General features: G+C 38.9%; 1 protein-coding gene across 1 annotated transcript in view; it reads right to left on the reverse strand.

The window, feature by feature from the left end:
* Positions 1-5,664: 5,664 nt before the first annotated feature.
* LOC120519003 (cation channel sperm-associated protein subunit beta-like) overlaps positions 5,665-14,594 on the reverse strand; it is a 55,537-nt gene continuing 46,607 nt past the window's right edge. Inside the window, exons 17-23 of the mRNA XM_039742074.1 lie at positions 14,211-14,408; positions 13,803-13,913; positions 13,527-13,637; positions 11,646-11,787; positions 10,963-11,063; positions 7,639-7,713; positions 5,665-7,448 (exon numbers count right to left, since the gene is read on the reverse strand). Coding sequence (XP_039598008.1) covers positions 7,209-7,448; positions 7,639-7,713; positions 10,963-11,063; positions 11,646-11,787; positions 13,527-13,637; positions 13,803-13,913; positions 14,211-14,408 — 978 coding nt within the window. The 3' untranslated portion in view covers positions 5,665-7,208. The remainder of the gene's footprint in view (positions 7,449-7,638; positions 7,714-10,962; positions 11,064-11,645; positions 11,788-13,526; positions 13,638-13,802; positions 13,914-14,210; positions 14,409-14,594) is intronic.

Genomic DNA, 14,594 nt, shown 5'->3' on the forward strand with positions numbered 1-14,594 from the left:
ATCAGTAAATATTGAGAACTACTTCTACATGCTAAATTGCATTTTACAAAACAGCGCAATTGGGAAATGTACATAGTTTGACCAAGTACCACATTGGCATTTTTTTTCTAAAAGCATTTACATTTTATGTGTTGTAAGGGTGGGGGAGTTGTTGGTTATTTAACAAAATGCATAATTAATTACTTCCTTTATATTTATTTCAGATTTACTTGTAATAATAAGAAAATGAAAAGCATCTGCATACTATAATAGTTTGCATTTTGCTTTTTATTCAGGCAATAAGTTCCTGTAAATATGAGCCTTTCGTGTTTTCCACAAAATGCACAACTAACTGAAAAATGCTGGTTGAATACAAAAAATATCACTCACTAAATTGACTGTATGTTATGTGTATTCCCCTTTCATCAATTAGTTACTGAACCTCCTTAATCCAATTGAATATAGTGCTATTTACTGTTGGTATTCACACGTATCAACTAGTGACAAAGATAGATAGATAGATAGATAGATAGATAGATAGATAGATAGATAGATAGATAGATAGATAGATAGATACTTTATTAATCCCAAGGGGAAATTCACATAATGCATATTTTGTATGAATATGAAAAATGTTTATTTTTACCTAAATATTTTTATGATAAGTATAAATCAAACATTAGTTAGGTAAAAAAAAAAAAACTGTTAATCATAATCTCAAATGAGAAGGCACAGAGGTAGTACTTCTGCAGGGCAACAAGGAGGCCAGGGTTCATGTCCCAGGTCCTCCCCACATGGAGTTGCCATGTTCTCCCAGTCTCCACATGGGTATCTTATGGGTGCTTCAGTTTCCTCCCACAGTCCAAAGATATGCAAGTTAGGTGGATTGGTAATGTTAAATTGGAGCTAGTGTGTGTGTTTATGTGTGTTCACCCTGTGATGGACTAGCACCCTGTCCAGGGATAGTTCCTGCCTTATGCACAATACGTACTAGGATACACTCCAGCTTGCACATGACTCTGCTCAGGATAAAGCAGCTTTAGAAAATGAATGGATGGGTGGCAACCTCAAAAAAGAACAAAAAATGGATAGTATTTATGATTCCTTACAGTGATCATAAGAAAGTATTTTGTTAATTTGAGTGTGAAATTAAAGATAGATGGTTTTCCTGACAACAAAATAATTATATTTGGTATCTGATGATATACTGGGGTGGCATGGTGATGCAGTGGGTAGCATTGCTGCCTCGCAGTTACGGGACCCTGGTTCACTTCCCCGGTCCATCCCTGCGTGGAGTTTGCATGTTCTCCCCGTGTCTGCGTGGGTTTCCTCCGGATGCTCCAGTTTCTTCCCACAGTCCAAAGACATGCAGGTTAGGTGCATTGGCGATTGTAAATTGTCCCTAATGTGTGCTTGGTGTTTGGGGGTGTGTGTGCGTGCCCTTGGGTGGGCTGGCGCCCTGACCAGGATTTCTTTCCTGCCTTGCGCCCAATGTTGGCTGGGATTGGCTTCAGCAGACCCCTGTGACCCTGTAGTTAGCATATAGCAGGTTGGATAATAGATGGATGGGATGGATGATATACTGTATATTAAACTGATTTTCATCGCTAAATATATGCACAGAAATTAAATGGCCAGAGATTCCTTAGAAATAGCTGGCCCTTTCTGTAATGTAGAATTATATTGTTCACCCAATCTAGCTGTTCAATTGGATCCCCAGGTATTTATAGGACTACACCCCCTTCGCCTCCTCTAGCATTATACTGACTGGGCTCATAGGCTCCCTTAGATCCTAGATAGTTTTCTCTAAGGAATGTGCATTGGAACATAGTTCTCCCTTCAACATATGACAAATTCTTTCACTTTTCTTTACTCCTTATCTCCATTGTACAATGATAATAATAATACTACATTTTATTTACATAGCACTTTTCCCATGCTCAAGGCACTTATTTAAACAGCAAGGGTATACCCTGTATGTAACATTGGGTGCAAATATTTCAGCATGGAACACTAAGCAGATAAATACAGGACATACAAAGCAAGAATAAAGACAATATGCTAAATTTAATGCTAAAGGAAAATCCTGAACAAATAAAATTTGTGATATAACCCACACACACAAATTGTTCTGAGCATCTGGACAGAAAGGTAAATTAAAAGAAGGGGCAGAATGTCAGGTTAAGTTAAAAGCCTTCCTGAACAGATGACTTTTAAGTTGTTTTTTAAAAGAATGAATTGAGTCAGCTGATCTAATTAATGTTGGGAGGTCATTCCAAAGTCTGGGCACTATATAGCTAAAGGCCCGGTCACCCATAGATTGCAGGTTAGTGTGGGGCACAACATGATTGCCAGAATTAGAGGACCTTAAGGCAAACAGGAGCAGAGTGATGGAGAAAGTCACAGATTATGTCCGGTGCAAAGCCATTTACAGCTTTGTAGGTTAATAATAGAATTTTATATTCAATTCTGTAAGACAGAGGAAGCCAGTGAAGGCAAAGCAGGATGGGTGTTATGTGCTTGTTGTTCCTTGTCCATGTTAGGACTATTGTAGCAGAGTTTTGAATCAGCTGGAGCTGTGATATATGATTAGAAGGGACGCCTGCCAGTAGAGAGTTAACAGTAATCAATGCGTGATGTGATAAAAGCATGAAGAAGTTGCTCAGCATTTATGAAAAGGAGACGAATGAGCAAACACGGGATATGTGACGGAGGTGAAAGTAAGAAAATTTCTTAATGTGGTTTATTTGGGTTGAATATGAAAGGGAGGAATCAAAAATAACACCAAGATTCCTTGCTGTAGAAGAACCTCTGATGAGATTACTATCAAGAGTAATTGAAAAGGAACTCATTTTCTTAAGTTGCGCTTTAGTGCCAATTTGCAGTAGTTCAGTTTTGCTGTAGTTTAATTTTAAAGAGTTCTGCTCCATCCAGGTTTTAATTTCACTGAGGCAAGTTGTGAGCTGAGAAAGCTCTGATGAAGTTTCACCTTTAACATTGAAATAGAGTTGAGTATCATCTGCATAAAAATGATAACCCAGTCCAAAGCTACGAATGATATGGCCAAGGGGAAGCATATAGATACAGAAGAGCAGAGGGCTGAGGACGGAGCCCTGAGGAACTCCTTGTGTGACTGGCGCAGAGCTTGATCTGCTGTTGCCAAGACTAACAAACTGTTACCAATCAGTCATATAGAGCTTAAACTGCCAGAGGTACCCAGAATGTTCTCCATTCTGATGTCTAACGGTGTCAAATGCTGCACTAAGATCCAAAAAAAAATGAATATGCCTGTTTGTCCAGAGTGATGCAGCCTACAATGGAGGATTCATCTGAGGACTGGCATACAAGTAGCTGTACTTAATACCTGTTGTATAGAGTAGGACGAGGAAAGGCGACATAACAGTTCCGTATGGTACCCCTGTGTTGATAACCACTATCTCCTGCACATTTTCATGGATCCTCACAAACTGTCAGTTGTCAGTCCAAGATCCAGGGTACTGAGGAGTCATTCACCTGCATAGCCTTGAGCTAATTTCCTAATATAGAGTCTAGATAGTGTTAGAGGCATGGAGAAATGAAACAGATTATTCCATATAGGGAATATTTTGAGCAAAATGAAATAACTACAAAAATAAACACATTGTGAAATATGACAGTAAAGTATAAAATGATATGTGAGCATAAATAATTAAATATTTCATTAAATATGTTTTTCATTTTTTTATTTAATCCTTCATTTTTTTATTTAAGTGACACCATGAGTAAAATGAACTAGATGTGGAAGTGAAAACTGCAAGTACTGTTTTTTGACCGATGAATTCTCAGTAAAGTGGACATAAATGTTAAGCTGCTAAGGGCCTCCTTTACAGCACATACTTCAGATGCAGACTCCTGATGATGATTTCAGAGATTCTTGGATTAAAGTAGCCACTTCACACAGTGACAGTGGACGTGTTTGTCTTGCCCACACATCCACCATAGACACACACAACTTTGAGGATGTGCTTCAGCAGTTCACTTTGACAGGTGAAAATGAGAGCTTCATTTCAAGTCAAATTTTATGTTGCATGCCCTGTCAGTAAAATAAATAAATAGTTTAAAGAAGTACATAAATGTAGCAATTTCACCTCTTTATACATGTATTTTTTATTTTTATTTTTTTATTATACTTTATTAATCCTGAAGGAAATTACATTGGTTTCTCGCATACCCCTTGGGTTCAGAGCGCAGGGTCAGCCATATTATTTTGTGTTTTTGTAAATGTAGATTCTAATTTTGGTGTTTGTTTAGTGATTTGTCTTGATTTTAAAAAGTATATATTTTTTTATTTACTGTCTTGACTTTCTTTATGTGATGTTCAATATTGATCATATGATCACAATTGTGACATCATAGGTTGTGAAGCTATAAATGTCGGAGCTCTCATTCTCTGATGTCCTTGAAGAATGAAAAAACCCTTTGCTATTTAGTTCTGGTTAGCTTTACATTAAAGTAGGCCCTAGCTTTAGGTTTTTTTTATTCCAGTTTTGGCCTCTCCAGTATTTTTTGACTTCAGCTTCACTTTGTCCCTTTTGATCCTGTTGTCTCGGGACCCTGAGTGTCACAATAATAAAGAAACAAGCAACAAAAAACAAATTTCATTGCACATTTAATTATTTATGCTCACACTTCACTTCATTATTTGTATATCGTCTCATTTCACAATGCATTTGTTTCTTTGCATATTTATTTTGTCATAGATCTTCACCATAGACCTTTGTCTCTGCAGAGAACATGTATTAGAGGATCATCCATCCTGACATATGTTTAGTAGGGGTATTGCATGGCACTGAGGTGGTTTGTAACCAGAGTAATAGCTGTTTCAGGACCAGCTTCTCCCAAGGATTTCATGATGTGTGATGAGAGAATAACTTATTCGTTGTCAAAAGAACAGGGGGTATCCATTTTTAACCACCAGGACTGTGCAATCATTGTTTTGCAAGGAACAGGCAAGACTCAAGTGATTACACCCAAGTCCCAAGCTCTGATTGAAAGGTCTCAAATTTTGAGCCATGTCTCAAGTCAAGCCAGGCAAGATTTAAACAAGTGAAAATTAGTTTTGCACCCAACTTAATGCAATTTCTAGTCTTTAAACTTGTCTTTAAAATGTTGCCAAATGTACTATTACAGTTTCCCAACAATCAATTCCATGTTCTACATAGATAAATAAAAGAAAAATCACTGTGCAAATACAAATGTAACGTGGAACAATTTCCAAAGTGCCACTGAACATAATAAAACTGTACTGCAAACAAATTAGTTACAACTGACTAAATTGGCCAGCACTCATTGGGCAGTCAGGACGAATAATGGAGCCTCCTTAGAGCAGCATGGAATACATCATTTGACCAAGAAAATCATGAACTTTAACAGTAGCATTACGGAAAGTAATTGTTTTATGAAATTTCATAGTAAAAATTAGACTTTAGCCAATTTTGCTCTGCAGACAGAATTAAGAGTGAAATCATTCTCAGTGTTTGCCATTACTGATTAAGGTAGTAATGTTCTTGTTTTCATTTTTGTCTGTTTAAGGGAATGATGACATTCCAGACTGGTTCACTAGCACTGGATGCCACTTAGCTCAACTTCTTGTTTTTTGGCACAAAAAGAATCACACTTGCAGTGAAACACAAGCACAGGGTTTATTTGTCTTTTCCTCTATTCAGCAGTGTGTCTATTTTGTTGGACTAATCTACATTTTTTGACAAGTTATGTTTTTAATGAGTTGTCAATGTGACATCCTATTGAGGCTTGACATATCATGCAAACCTTTTTGTCAAGTTTTAATAAAGATGCTGTCTCTTCATGTTACCATTCCTTAATGGCCACAAACTAAAATAAAAAGAAAAAACAAATAAATAGCCTGAACTGAAGTTAAAATTACTGCCTTTTCACAATTACTTATAGTTTAGCTGTAATTTACCCCTGGCTCATGAATGCTAATTACTACATAGACCACTTACCGTTCTTTGTGTAGCCTCAAATGTCAAACAGAGTTCAAAGTTGTTGTACATCCATCTGAGATTTTTATCTGACATGTTTTGCATGTTGAAATTCATTTCCTGTGAACAATATTATAGTATTTGTAATTAAACTGTATAATCTGTGGGAGCATGTTTCAAGCGCTTTTTTTCTGCCTTCATTTAAATACTGGTGTGTAAAAGAGTTTGGATTTGATCTTGAGTCTTCTTGAGTCATAAGGCAGAAGTTGAAGTCCAAGTTGAAGACACTGCTGCTCAAATCCAAGTCGAGTTCAAGTCTGAAGTCATCAAACTGTTGACTCGAGTCCAAGTCAGGTCCACATCTCTCCTATGCACAATGTCTTCCAGCACTGTGGAACCCTCTCTAGGTTCACAGAAAGGGTAAATAGGTGCTGAACGAACCCACAGAGCTATCTAGCACATGAATTGAGCATACTTGGTCATCATCAGCCATGACTGACAGTTTTAGAATAGCATTTGGAGGGTGTCCAAATCAAAAGAACGATATCCTCATGATGGGAAATGCAGTGGGTTAAGAAAGTAGCCTTCATTGTATCGGCAAATTGAAAAATACAATTTAACATTGACTCCTGCTAGAAAAAAAAAACTGCAAATTTGTGTAGCGTTTGAAGATTCATTATCTGGCACTCTAATAATAACATCTAGATCTAGTGACAGTTTTGTCTTTATCGAACATTCTGCAGTCACTCTTACTGATTCAGGTCCCCTTACCAAATTATTCTGTAAAAATGCTCTTTATAGAAGACTTCCAACTTTGCCTGTTACCACTTAGTCCACTTAGTCCAATTGATCTCTTAACTATACGCTTGTAGCATTTCTAGTCTTTTTCAGAAGCCACTCGTGGGTCAATAGTGCTAATAAACTGCAAGGGACAAGTAGTACTCAATGGCTACCAACAGGATGCTCTTCGGTATTATTTTTTTTTATTCTTCACACAGACAATGAATTAAACATGGCTCCATGCCAGTCCCCCAGTATATTCTCTTAATATAATGTCCCAAGTAAGCTGGTTATTATGAACAGGTGCTCTGTAAAAAGTAGATGGACTGAAATTAAAAGACACACAAAAGTATTGCAGTATTCCACAGAATAGTAGTGATAGTTATGCCTGTAAGTCTCCACGAAGTACATGACAATCAGATATTGTTGCTCTCTCCTGCAGTAAGCCCAGGGATGTTGCATTGACCCCTAAGCCAGCACAGGAAGCCTGACACTTTCACTTCTGCTGTTTCCTTTGCCCTTTGGACCAGTATACGGGTGGACTCTAGTCTGTCGTTTCTTCAAGTTCCTGATAGTTTTCTTCACAAAAGAAAAACCATGTATTTTATACAGGACAGCAAATGGTATTATCAGACACACAAAGGTCGTTCCACTAAGTGACAGCATCCATTGAGCTATTGATGTTCGCAGTGGGTTGTGATGGAAAACCTGGAAGTGAAACAAAAAAGATGGCTGAACGCTAACTGCCCAGTCTGCCCTTGTACTCTTTTTGCTATCAGATGTGTGCATGCGCCTCTAATGTTCTTCAGCATCTAGGGCTTTCATGAAGCTGGGCTGATCAACCAGGCACCACTTGAGGGGAAAATAAGCTTAAACAAACAGGCCAAGATTGTTTTACCTGAATTTCCTGCTCTAAGTCACAAGGCATGCAGCCATGGAAAAGAGATATTCGAAAATGATAGAGTTCATAGGCCTGCAGGGAAGAGAGACGTTCAAGTTAGTAGAATTGCAGTGAGAGTTCGAGTTAATTAGTGAAAAAGCAGCATAGCTACCTTCTGAAAAATACATTTCCATAATGTTCAATTTGATAGTTTGTTATATTTCTAAAGACATATAGGTTAGGTAAACTCGTAATTGCATATTTTTCCTTTGTGGATGTAAGTACAGTATAGCAAATATACACACGTGTGCCCAAGTTGACCTTGTGATGAACTAGCACCCCATCCAGACGTGGTTCTTTCCTTGTACCCAGTGCTAAATGTTAGACTGTGGCATCCCCATGAACTTGAATTGGATTAATCAGCTTTGAGAATCCTAACCACATGCTGTGTTTTTAAAAACGACTATTCTAGACTGAATTCAGCCTAATCTTTCTGTGAACCTTTGTGGTTTCAGTGTGATTATTTCATGGTTCATGATTAGAAACACTAGCAAGGCAGGCAAACACATTCAGAGATTGTCAATATAGCTTCTGTAGATCAAAAACAATTTATACATTTCTTACAAAAGAAAATCAGCTTAGCATTTACATTAAAACTATTAAACAGTGTACTTTTAATATTTTGCCAACCATCTCACTCACCACTCTATATGATTAGCATTGCCAGCAAACTGTATGGTAGGAGAAAGGTCAGATGCAATTATCACAATTAGAGCCAGAGTGGTACTCTAGAAAGTACCAGAAGACTAACAGGTGTAAAGACAGAGCTCACAAAAAAAAATGTTTTTATAGTCAGGTATGACAGCCCCCAATAAACTATGGCATGAACTTTGATTTAGAAGCTTCTCATTCACGTTTGAATGATAAAAAAATGTGAACAATTTTTCAACTAGTGAAATAGTGTAATCTTCATTGGTGGAGAGATTTTTATTGCAATGACTGGTGGTTCATCCATTCATAGTTTAAAATCAGAAAGCCCAGCAGCAGGAGCAGGAAAAGTGGTGGCTACAAATTATTCCATCTGTGTTGACAGTAAAACACTCAAAGCGATTTTTGTTTTTTACGCTTCTGCTGCTGTATGCATCTGGATTTCCCCATGGGATTAGGAAAATTTATCTCATCTCATTTGTCACAAGGGACCAATAATGCAATACTGCTGGTATAGGCATTGCCCCCCGTGATCACAAAATTGGATAAATCAGGGTTAGATAATAGATGGAAGATTGTAAAATTTTGAAAAACTACTAATTCTAATTTACTGCACAACAGTAGATAGATTGGTGCTGCTGCCTCACAGCTCTAGGAGAATGGGGTTCAATCCGAAGCTTGCTGATTTTTTGCTTGAAGCTTGTCTGTCTATATAGTATTTTCTTCATTCACTCTAGCTTTCCCCCACACCCCAAGAACATGACTTTTAAGATGACTGGTGGCTTTAAATTATTTCAGTTTGACAGTGGGTATTGGTGTGAGTGCACCCTCTTATGAAGTTGTATCCAGGGCTTACTATGTTCTTATGTTCCCTCTTGATTATGAATTGGACAAAGCAGGATGAAAGTATGAATACATTGCCTGCCAAAGTGACACCTTTGCAGCATGCTGAGCTGACACATAACAAGATTATGAGGAGAACTGTTTTGTCAATTTGATTAAAGACATTTTCACACTCATAGTCTGTTTGCTTTGTTCCTGTGTTGCTTCAATTTCCAGTTACTTTGGTTGCATTTCACAATGTAAACTTTAAATCGCACTAAACATATCAATGATCATCCCAAGATACGTCGTAGACTGCTTTCATTGGGCCAAAACATTCCACCCCTATCCCCAGCCGAGTCAAAATGGTTTGCACACTGCTGCATTTTCCACTGTTATTTGCCAAACATATTTCTTTGAGCAAAATGCCTATCATTGAACTGGAACACTACTTGAATATGCGCTACTACACATGCTACAAAAAGGACACATTTGAAATAGGAGAGTGTACAAAAGAAAGCAAGCTCTGCTGAGGGCATACACTAACGTGCACTTTAGTTTTGTGACAGTAGATGGATCAGGTGTTTTATTTCCTTATATGATGATACCAGCAACCACCTTATGAATGTAACATCAGTTTAGTTTATTCTAAGTCACATGTCTACTGGCTCTTCTATGTTTATTTTGTAATGTTTGATTAGCAAGACTGAGGTGGGCTGACGCCCTGCCTGGGGTTTGTTTCCTGCCTTGCGCCCTGTGTTGGCTGGGATTGGCTCCAGCAGACCCCCGTGACCCTGCAAGTTAGGATATAGCAGGTTGGATAATGGATGGATGGATGACTAACATGATTTACTATACTGTATATGTAAAGGTAAATGCCTTAGAAAGGCAGTAACAATGAGAGGATGACCCACCTGCACAAATCACTTTCGTGGTATAAGTTTAGTAATTTTGATCGCTGGTCCCACAGGGGGCACTGTTATTTGTTTCTTGTGACCGCCAACCCTGCAAACAGGTCCTCCAACTTGCAGGGAAAACTTGGGGGCTGTTGGCAGGATTGGCACTCCAGCCCCTGTAAAAAAAAACCTCACACTGTCCAGTGTGGTGCTGATGTGTCACCTGTTGCACGGCTGCACTTAGGTCCCAATCTGGGTGGTTCGTTCTGTAGTTGGTGCAGCAGCGCGATGTAATAAGCGTATACTTCCAACCTCCTCCTCCTCTGTATGTAATTTGATCAACCCTACCACAAGTGAATTTACACCATTTCTTTCAGACAGTTGTCCGACTGTGCACGCACACGTGCAAAGCTAAGAGCCTGAATCAGGAGACTTGCTCTAATTGACTGGTAATTGTGTAAGATGTTTTATGTGAATTATACTACATTTGTACCTATGTGTATATTTATTTTTGTTTTTTGTCTTTTTTTTAATCATTAATCTTTTATTATTAATTGTTCGATTATGTAATACGAGTACAATATTGCATTTTTCATTTTGTTTGGCATTGTACAGCACAGTTCATTATTGGGTTCTGTTATTTCACACACTTTTTTGTCTTGTTCTGCATGAAAATATGAGATAAAAGTTTTTTTCTCACCTATCACAACAAACTACAGGGGGTAAGTAACGTATAAAAAATATCATTTTGGGGTCAAGTATACCTTTAATGCCCTCTTGGCCTTGACTTACATTGGCCCATTACCCAATGTAGAGTTTCTCTTTCAGGCCTCAGAACTATTGTCCACCTGGCACTGATATCAATTCAGGCATCACGTTTTCGGGCAATAAAAGAATATTGTTTAAATGGTCTTACATTAACACCTATCTTGAGCCCTTCTGGGTGGTAGAGTTCTTCATTCAAGTTTCTGGTCAGATACAACCGCAGCCTTTCCAAGGCGGGATGCAATTGCGGAGCTGAGGAAACAAACAAGACCAGCAAAATATCACTGTAGGGGTCACACATACATTGCCTAAGTCAAATATAGATATATACTGTATATATTTTAAATATATGTAAATTAGTTCTGGTTGTTCTCTTGCCATCTTTATGTATAAGGCTTTTAATTAGAAACAATTTGAGCCTGTTTCTGATAAGACTGAAGCATTGTTTTGTTCTTTAGTGTTTAAATTGTGTTTAACAATGCCCAGGTTGATTTTCTGTTTAGTATACTTACATTTATTAGAAATTATTGTACTATTAATCAATGATAATATCCAAGTAACTCATCATTTTTGTTGATTACTCAGAGAAAAGCACCTCGAGTTGCATGTAAATGTATAAGGTGCTATATAAATAAAGTTATTATTATTATTTGTAATCCCTTGGCAATGCTGCGTAGGGAGAAAAGATGACCTCAGCTTAGTAAGGTCTACATTTTAGAGATGTAGGAAAGGTCATCAAAGTTTAAGGCTCTTTCAAGCAAAATCTACAGGTAGTGTCAGCATGCAAAGTCAGAAGGAGCAAAGTACTAAGGGTCACACGTGAATATTAAATACCAAAGACGTCCCAAGCAGCCCTGTTGTTCAGTTCAGTTATCTTGATAAAGCACACCGGACTTAATGGATGGTCTTCATAATCTGGTCTTTGTAAAATGAGTGTTACTTTGACCTTCCTTATATGGTAGGGCAGACGGAGGACCTGTGAGAACAGAAGCAACAGCAGTAATGCATATCATGACATGAGTGTACATCTCATTAGAAAAGACAAATATCTCAGTGTCCTGTGCCCACATGACGACCCACATGGGGGCAATCGAACATCGTAAGACTCTGTGCACACTTGCTGATCCTGTAGGTGATTTGAGTAAGCATGAGAACCCCTGCCCGTATCCACCCAGTTGGGGATCAAAGGTGTATTTTAAGACTTTATGTCTAGATTGTCCCTCTGTCTTTACAGCAGTCTTAGACTTGTGTGTTATTATGTTGAGCGCCTATAAAAAGTATTCACTCCCGTCAAAGTTATCACAAATGGCAGCACTACCGCTTCACATTAAAGACACCAGAGTTCACGTCCTCCCTGTGTCAAGTTTGCATGTGTTACCCATGTCTGAATGGGTTTCCTCCCAAGGTGTTCCAGTTTTCTCTCACAGTTCAAAGACATGAAGGTGAGGTTAATTGCCATTGAGAAATTGACCCTTATGTATGTTTTTATTCAGAGATGTACTGGTGCCCTGTCGAGGTATTTGTACCAGCTTTGTGCCCTGTGCTCTGTGCTTGCTGGGTCAGGCTGCGACTTCCCCACGATCCTGTTTTGAAGATGGATGGAAGTTTTTGCATTCTATAGTCACTGAGCCTCGCAGTTAGGAGACCCGGGTTCGCTTACTGGGTCCTCCCTGCGTGGAGTTTGCATGTTCTTCTCGTGTCTGTGTGGGTTTCCTTCGGGTGCTCCAGTTTCCTCCCACAGTTCAAAGACATGCAGGTTAGGTGCATTGGCGATTGTAAATTATCCCTAGTGTGTGCTTGGTGTGTGGGTGTGTGTGCACGCCCTGCGGTGGGCTAGCGCCCTGCCCGTGTTTTGTTTCCTGCCTTGCGCCCTGTGTTGGCTGGGGTTGGCTCCAGCAGACCCCCGTAACTCTGTAGTTAAGATATAGCGGGTTGGATAATGGAAGGATGGATGGATAGTCACTGAACATTAAATTACAGTGGATTTATTTTGCCTTTTTTGACACTAAACAACAGAAAAAGACTATCTAATGTCAAAATGAAAACAGATCTCTGCAGAGTGGTCTAATTGAATTTCAAATATGTGATTGAATGTGGTATAATAAGAAAAAGTGAAAATCTTCAAGGCAGGTGAATACTTCTATTTATAGGCGCTGTCTTGTTGTGGAGTCAGTCAGACAACATGCTTGTCTCTATTAGTCTCATCTTTTTCGACTGGTAGTAAGTGTCCAGTATTTACAAAGGGGCAGTGAACATTGGCAAATGGGCCATGGTGAAGACCTGCACCCGCTTTGGGGTCCAAATTGATTAATGAGGTACATCTTCAAGCCTTTTGTCCTCTTTATAGGCTAGAAAGGTATAAGAGGGACATCTCAAGGCACTATATCCCCTATGATGGCCCTGCATTAGATAACTGGACCATTACCCATTACTGTGCCCGGTTTGGGAACATAGTGGAGCATAATACATACTGTGTGAACAACCACTGAGGATGCATACAGGAAATGCCTAAATAGCAGCTCCAGAATGGATCAGTGGTACATTTTATAGGATTATGGGAACATCTGATGGCTCTGTAGTCACACTTTAAAACTGTATTTGAATAGAAAGCTGTTGGGCTACTGTGTGCTGAATGGATAAGGATTACTGCTGATGACTCTAACGATGTGCTCAAATATACGCTTGAATGGAGAGAGGCACAAGGTGATATCATACCCGTTCTCTGCAGTCTGAATGGATAACAAGTGGTGACAGCTTCAGTTCACTGGTACAATTGCACTCTTGGCGTGTGGACTTGAATTCACATTGTTTGAAGTGGCTTGTTTTCTGAAGTGAACAAACCCAAGAGTCAAGAAAAATAACAAATAAGGATATTGAAAAATAAAGTAAACTGAACAGAGGTGACCCGATACTTAGTGGTCTGGCCTTCCATCTTTTTGTCAAATTATTAAGGCACTCTGTGGCTCAGACTCCCTGTCGCATAGAGCTTACCTGCACAATTGGGTAGTTGGATATTTCAAATGGTTTACTGGGGTCAGCATTGTAGATGTTTGATGAAAGCGACACTGGGTCAGGAGAATCTGATGGAGGCTTGTAATTCACCTGAATAGGATAGATAAAGATTCTAGGAGCATCTTGATATTGTGGAAGCATGCACAGTTTGTTTAGGCAGGTACATAAGAAATTTGACAACCGTTTAGTCAATTAGGCTCATTTGTTTATCTAATAGCTTAGCTGACCCAAGATATCTTCCAGATACCTCTTGAAGGTTTCTGCTCCAACTGTGTCTCAGTAGTTTATTCCAGATTCCCACAACTCATTGTGTAAAAAAGTGCTTGCTGGCTTCAGTTCTAAATGCTCTTACCTTTAATTTCCAGGTGTCTACAGACAGTTCCTTACCGGCAAATTCATCAGCATCTTTCGGTCCATCTCATCCAGGGGCTCTCCATATAATAATTCATATTCACTGAATACCACCTCAGGAATATATGTCATGTAATGTTCAGGGGGACAGGAATTCAGGAGGGCAAAGGTGAAGCTGGTTACAGAGCACCGTAAGGAGGCCCCAGGCATGTGCACAGTTACGGTGGCCCAAGTCTGTGGTTAGGTGAAAAGACATGTGTTAGCAAATAATGACATAAAAAACACAAGCAGGGGATAAAAACACAAGCCAGAACCCCCCATGAATGCCACTTCACCCCTTTCCATCCCAAAAACCCTGATTGTAAAAAGTTAACCCCCTGGCATCTCAGAGTAAGAGGAACATCTTTTGGCAATTAATGG

Source organism: Polypterus senegalus, chromosome 18 (assembly GCF_016835505.1).
Source record: "Polypterus senegalus isolate Bchr_013 chromosome 18, ASM1683550v1, whole genome shotgun sequence".
In the NCBI taxonomy this organism is placed as follows: Eukaryota; Metazoa; Chordata; class Cladistia; order Polypteriformes; family Polypteridae; genus Polypterus; species Polypterus senegalus.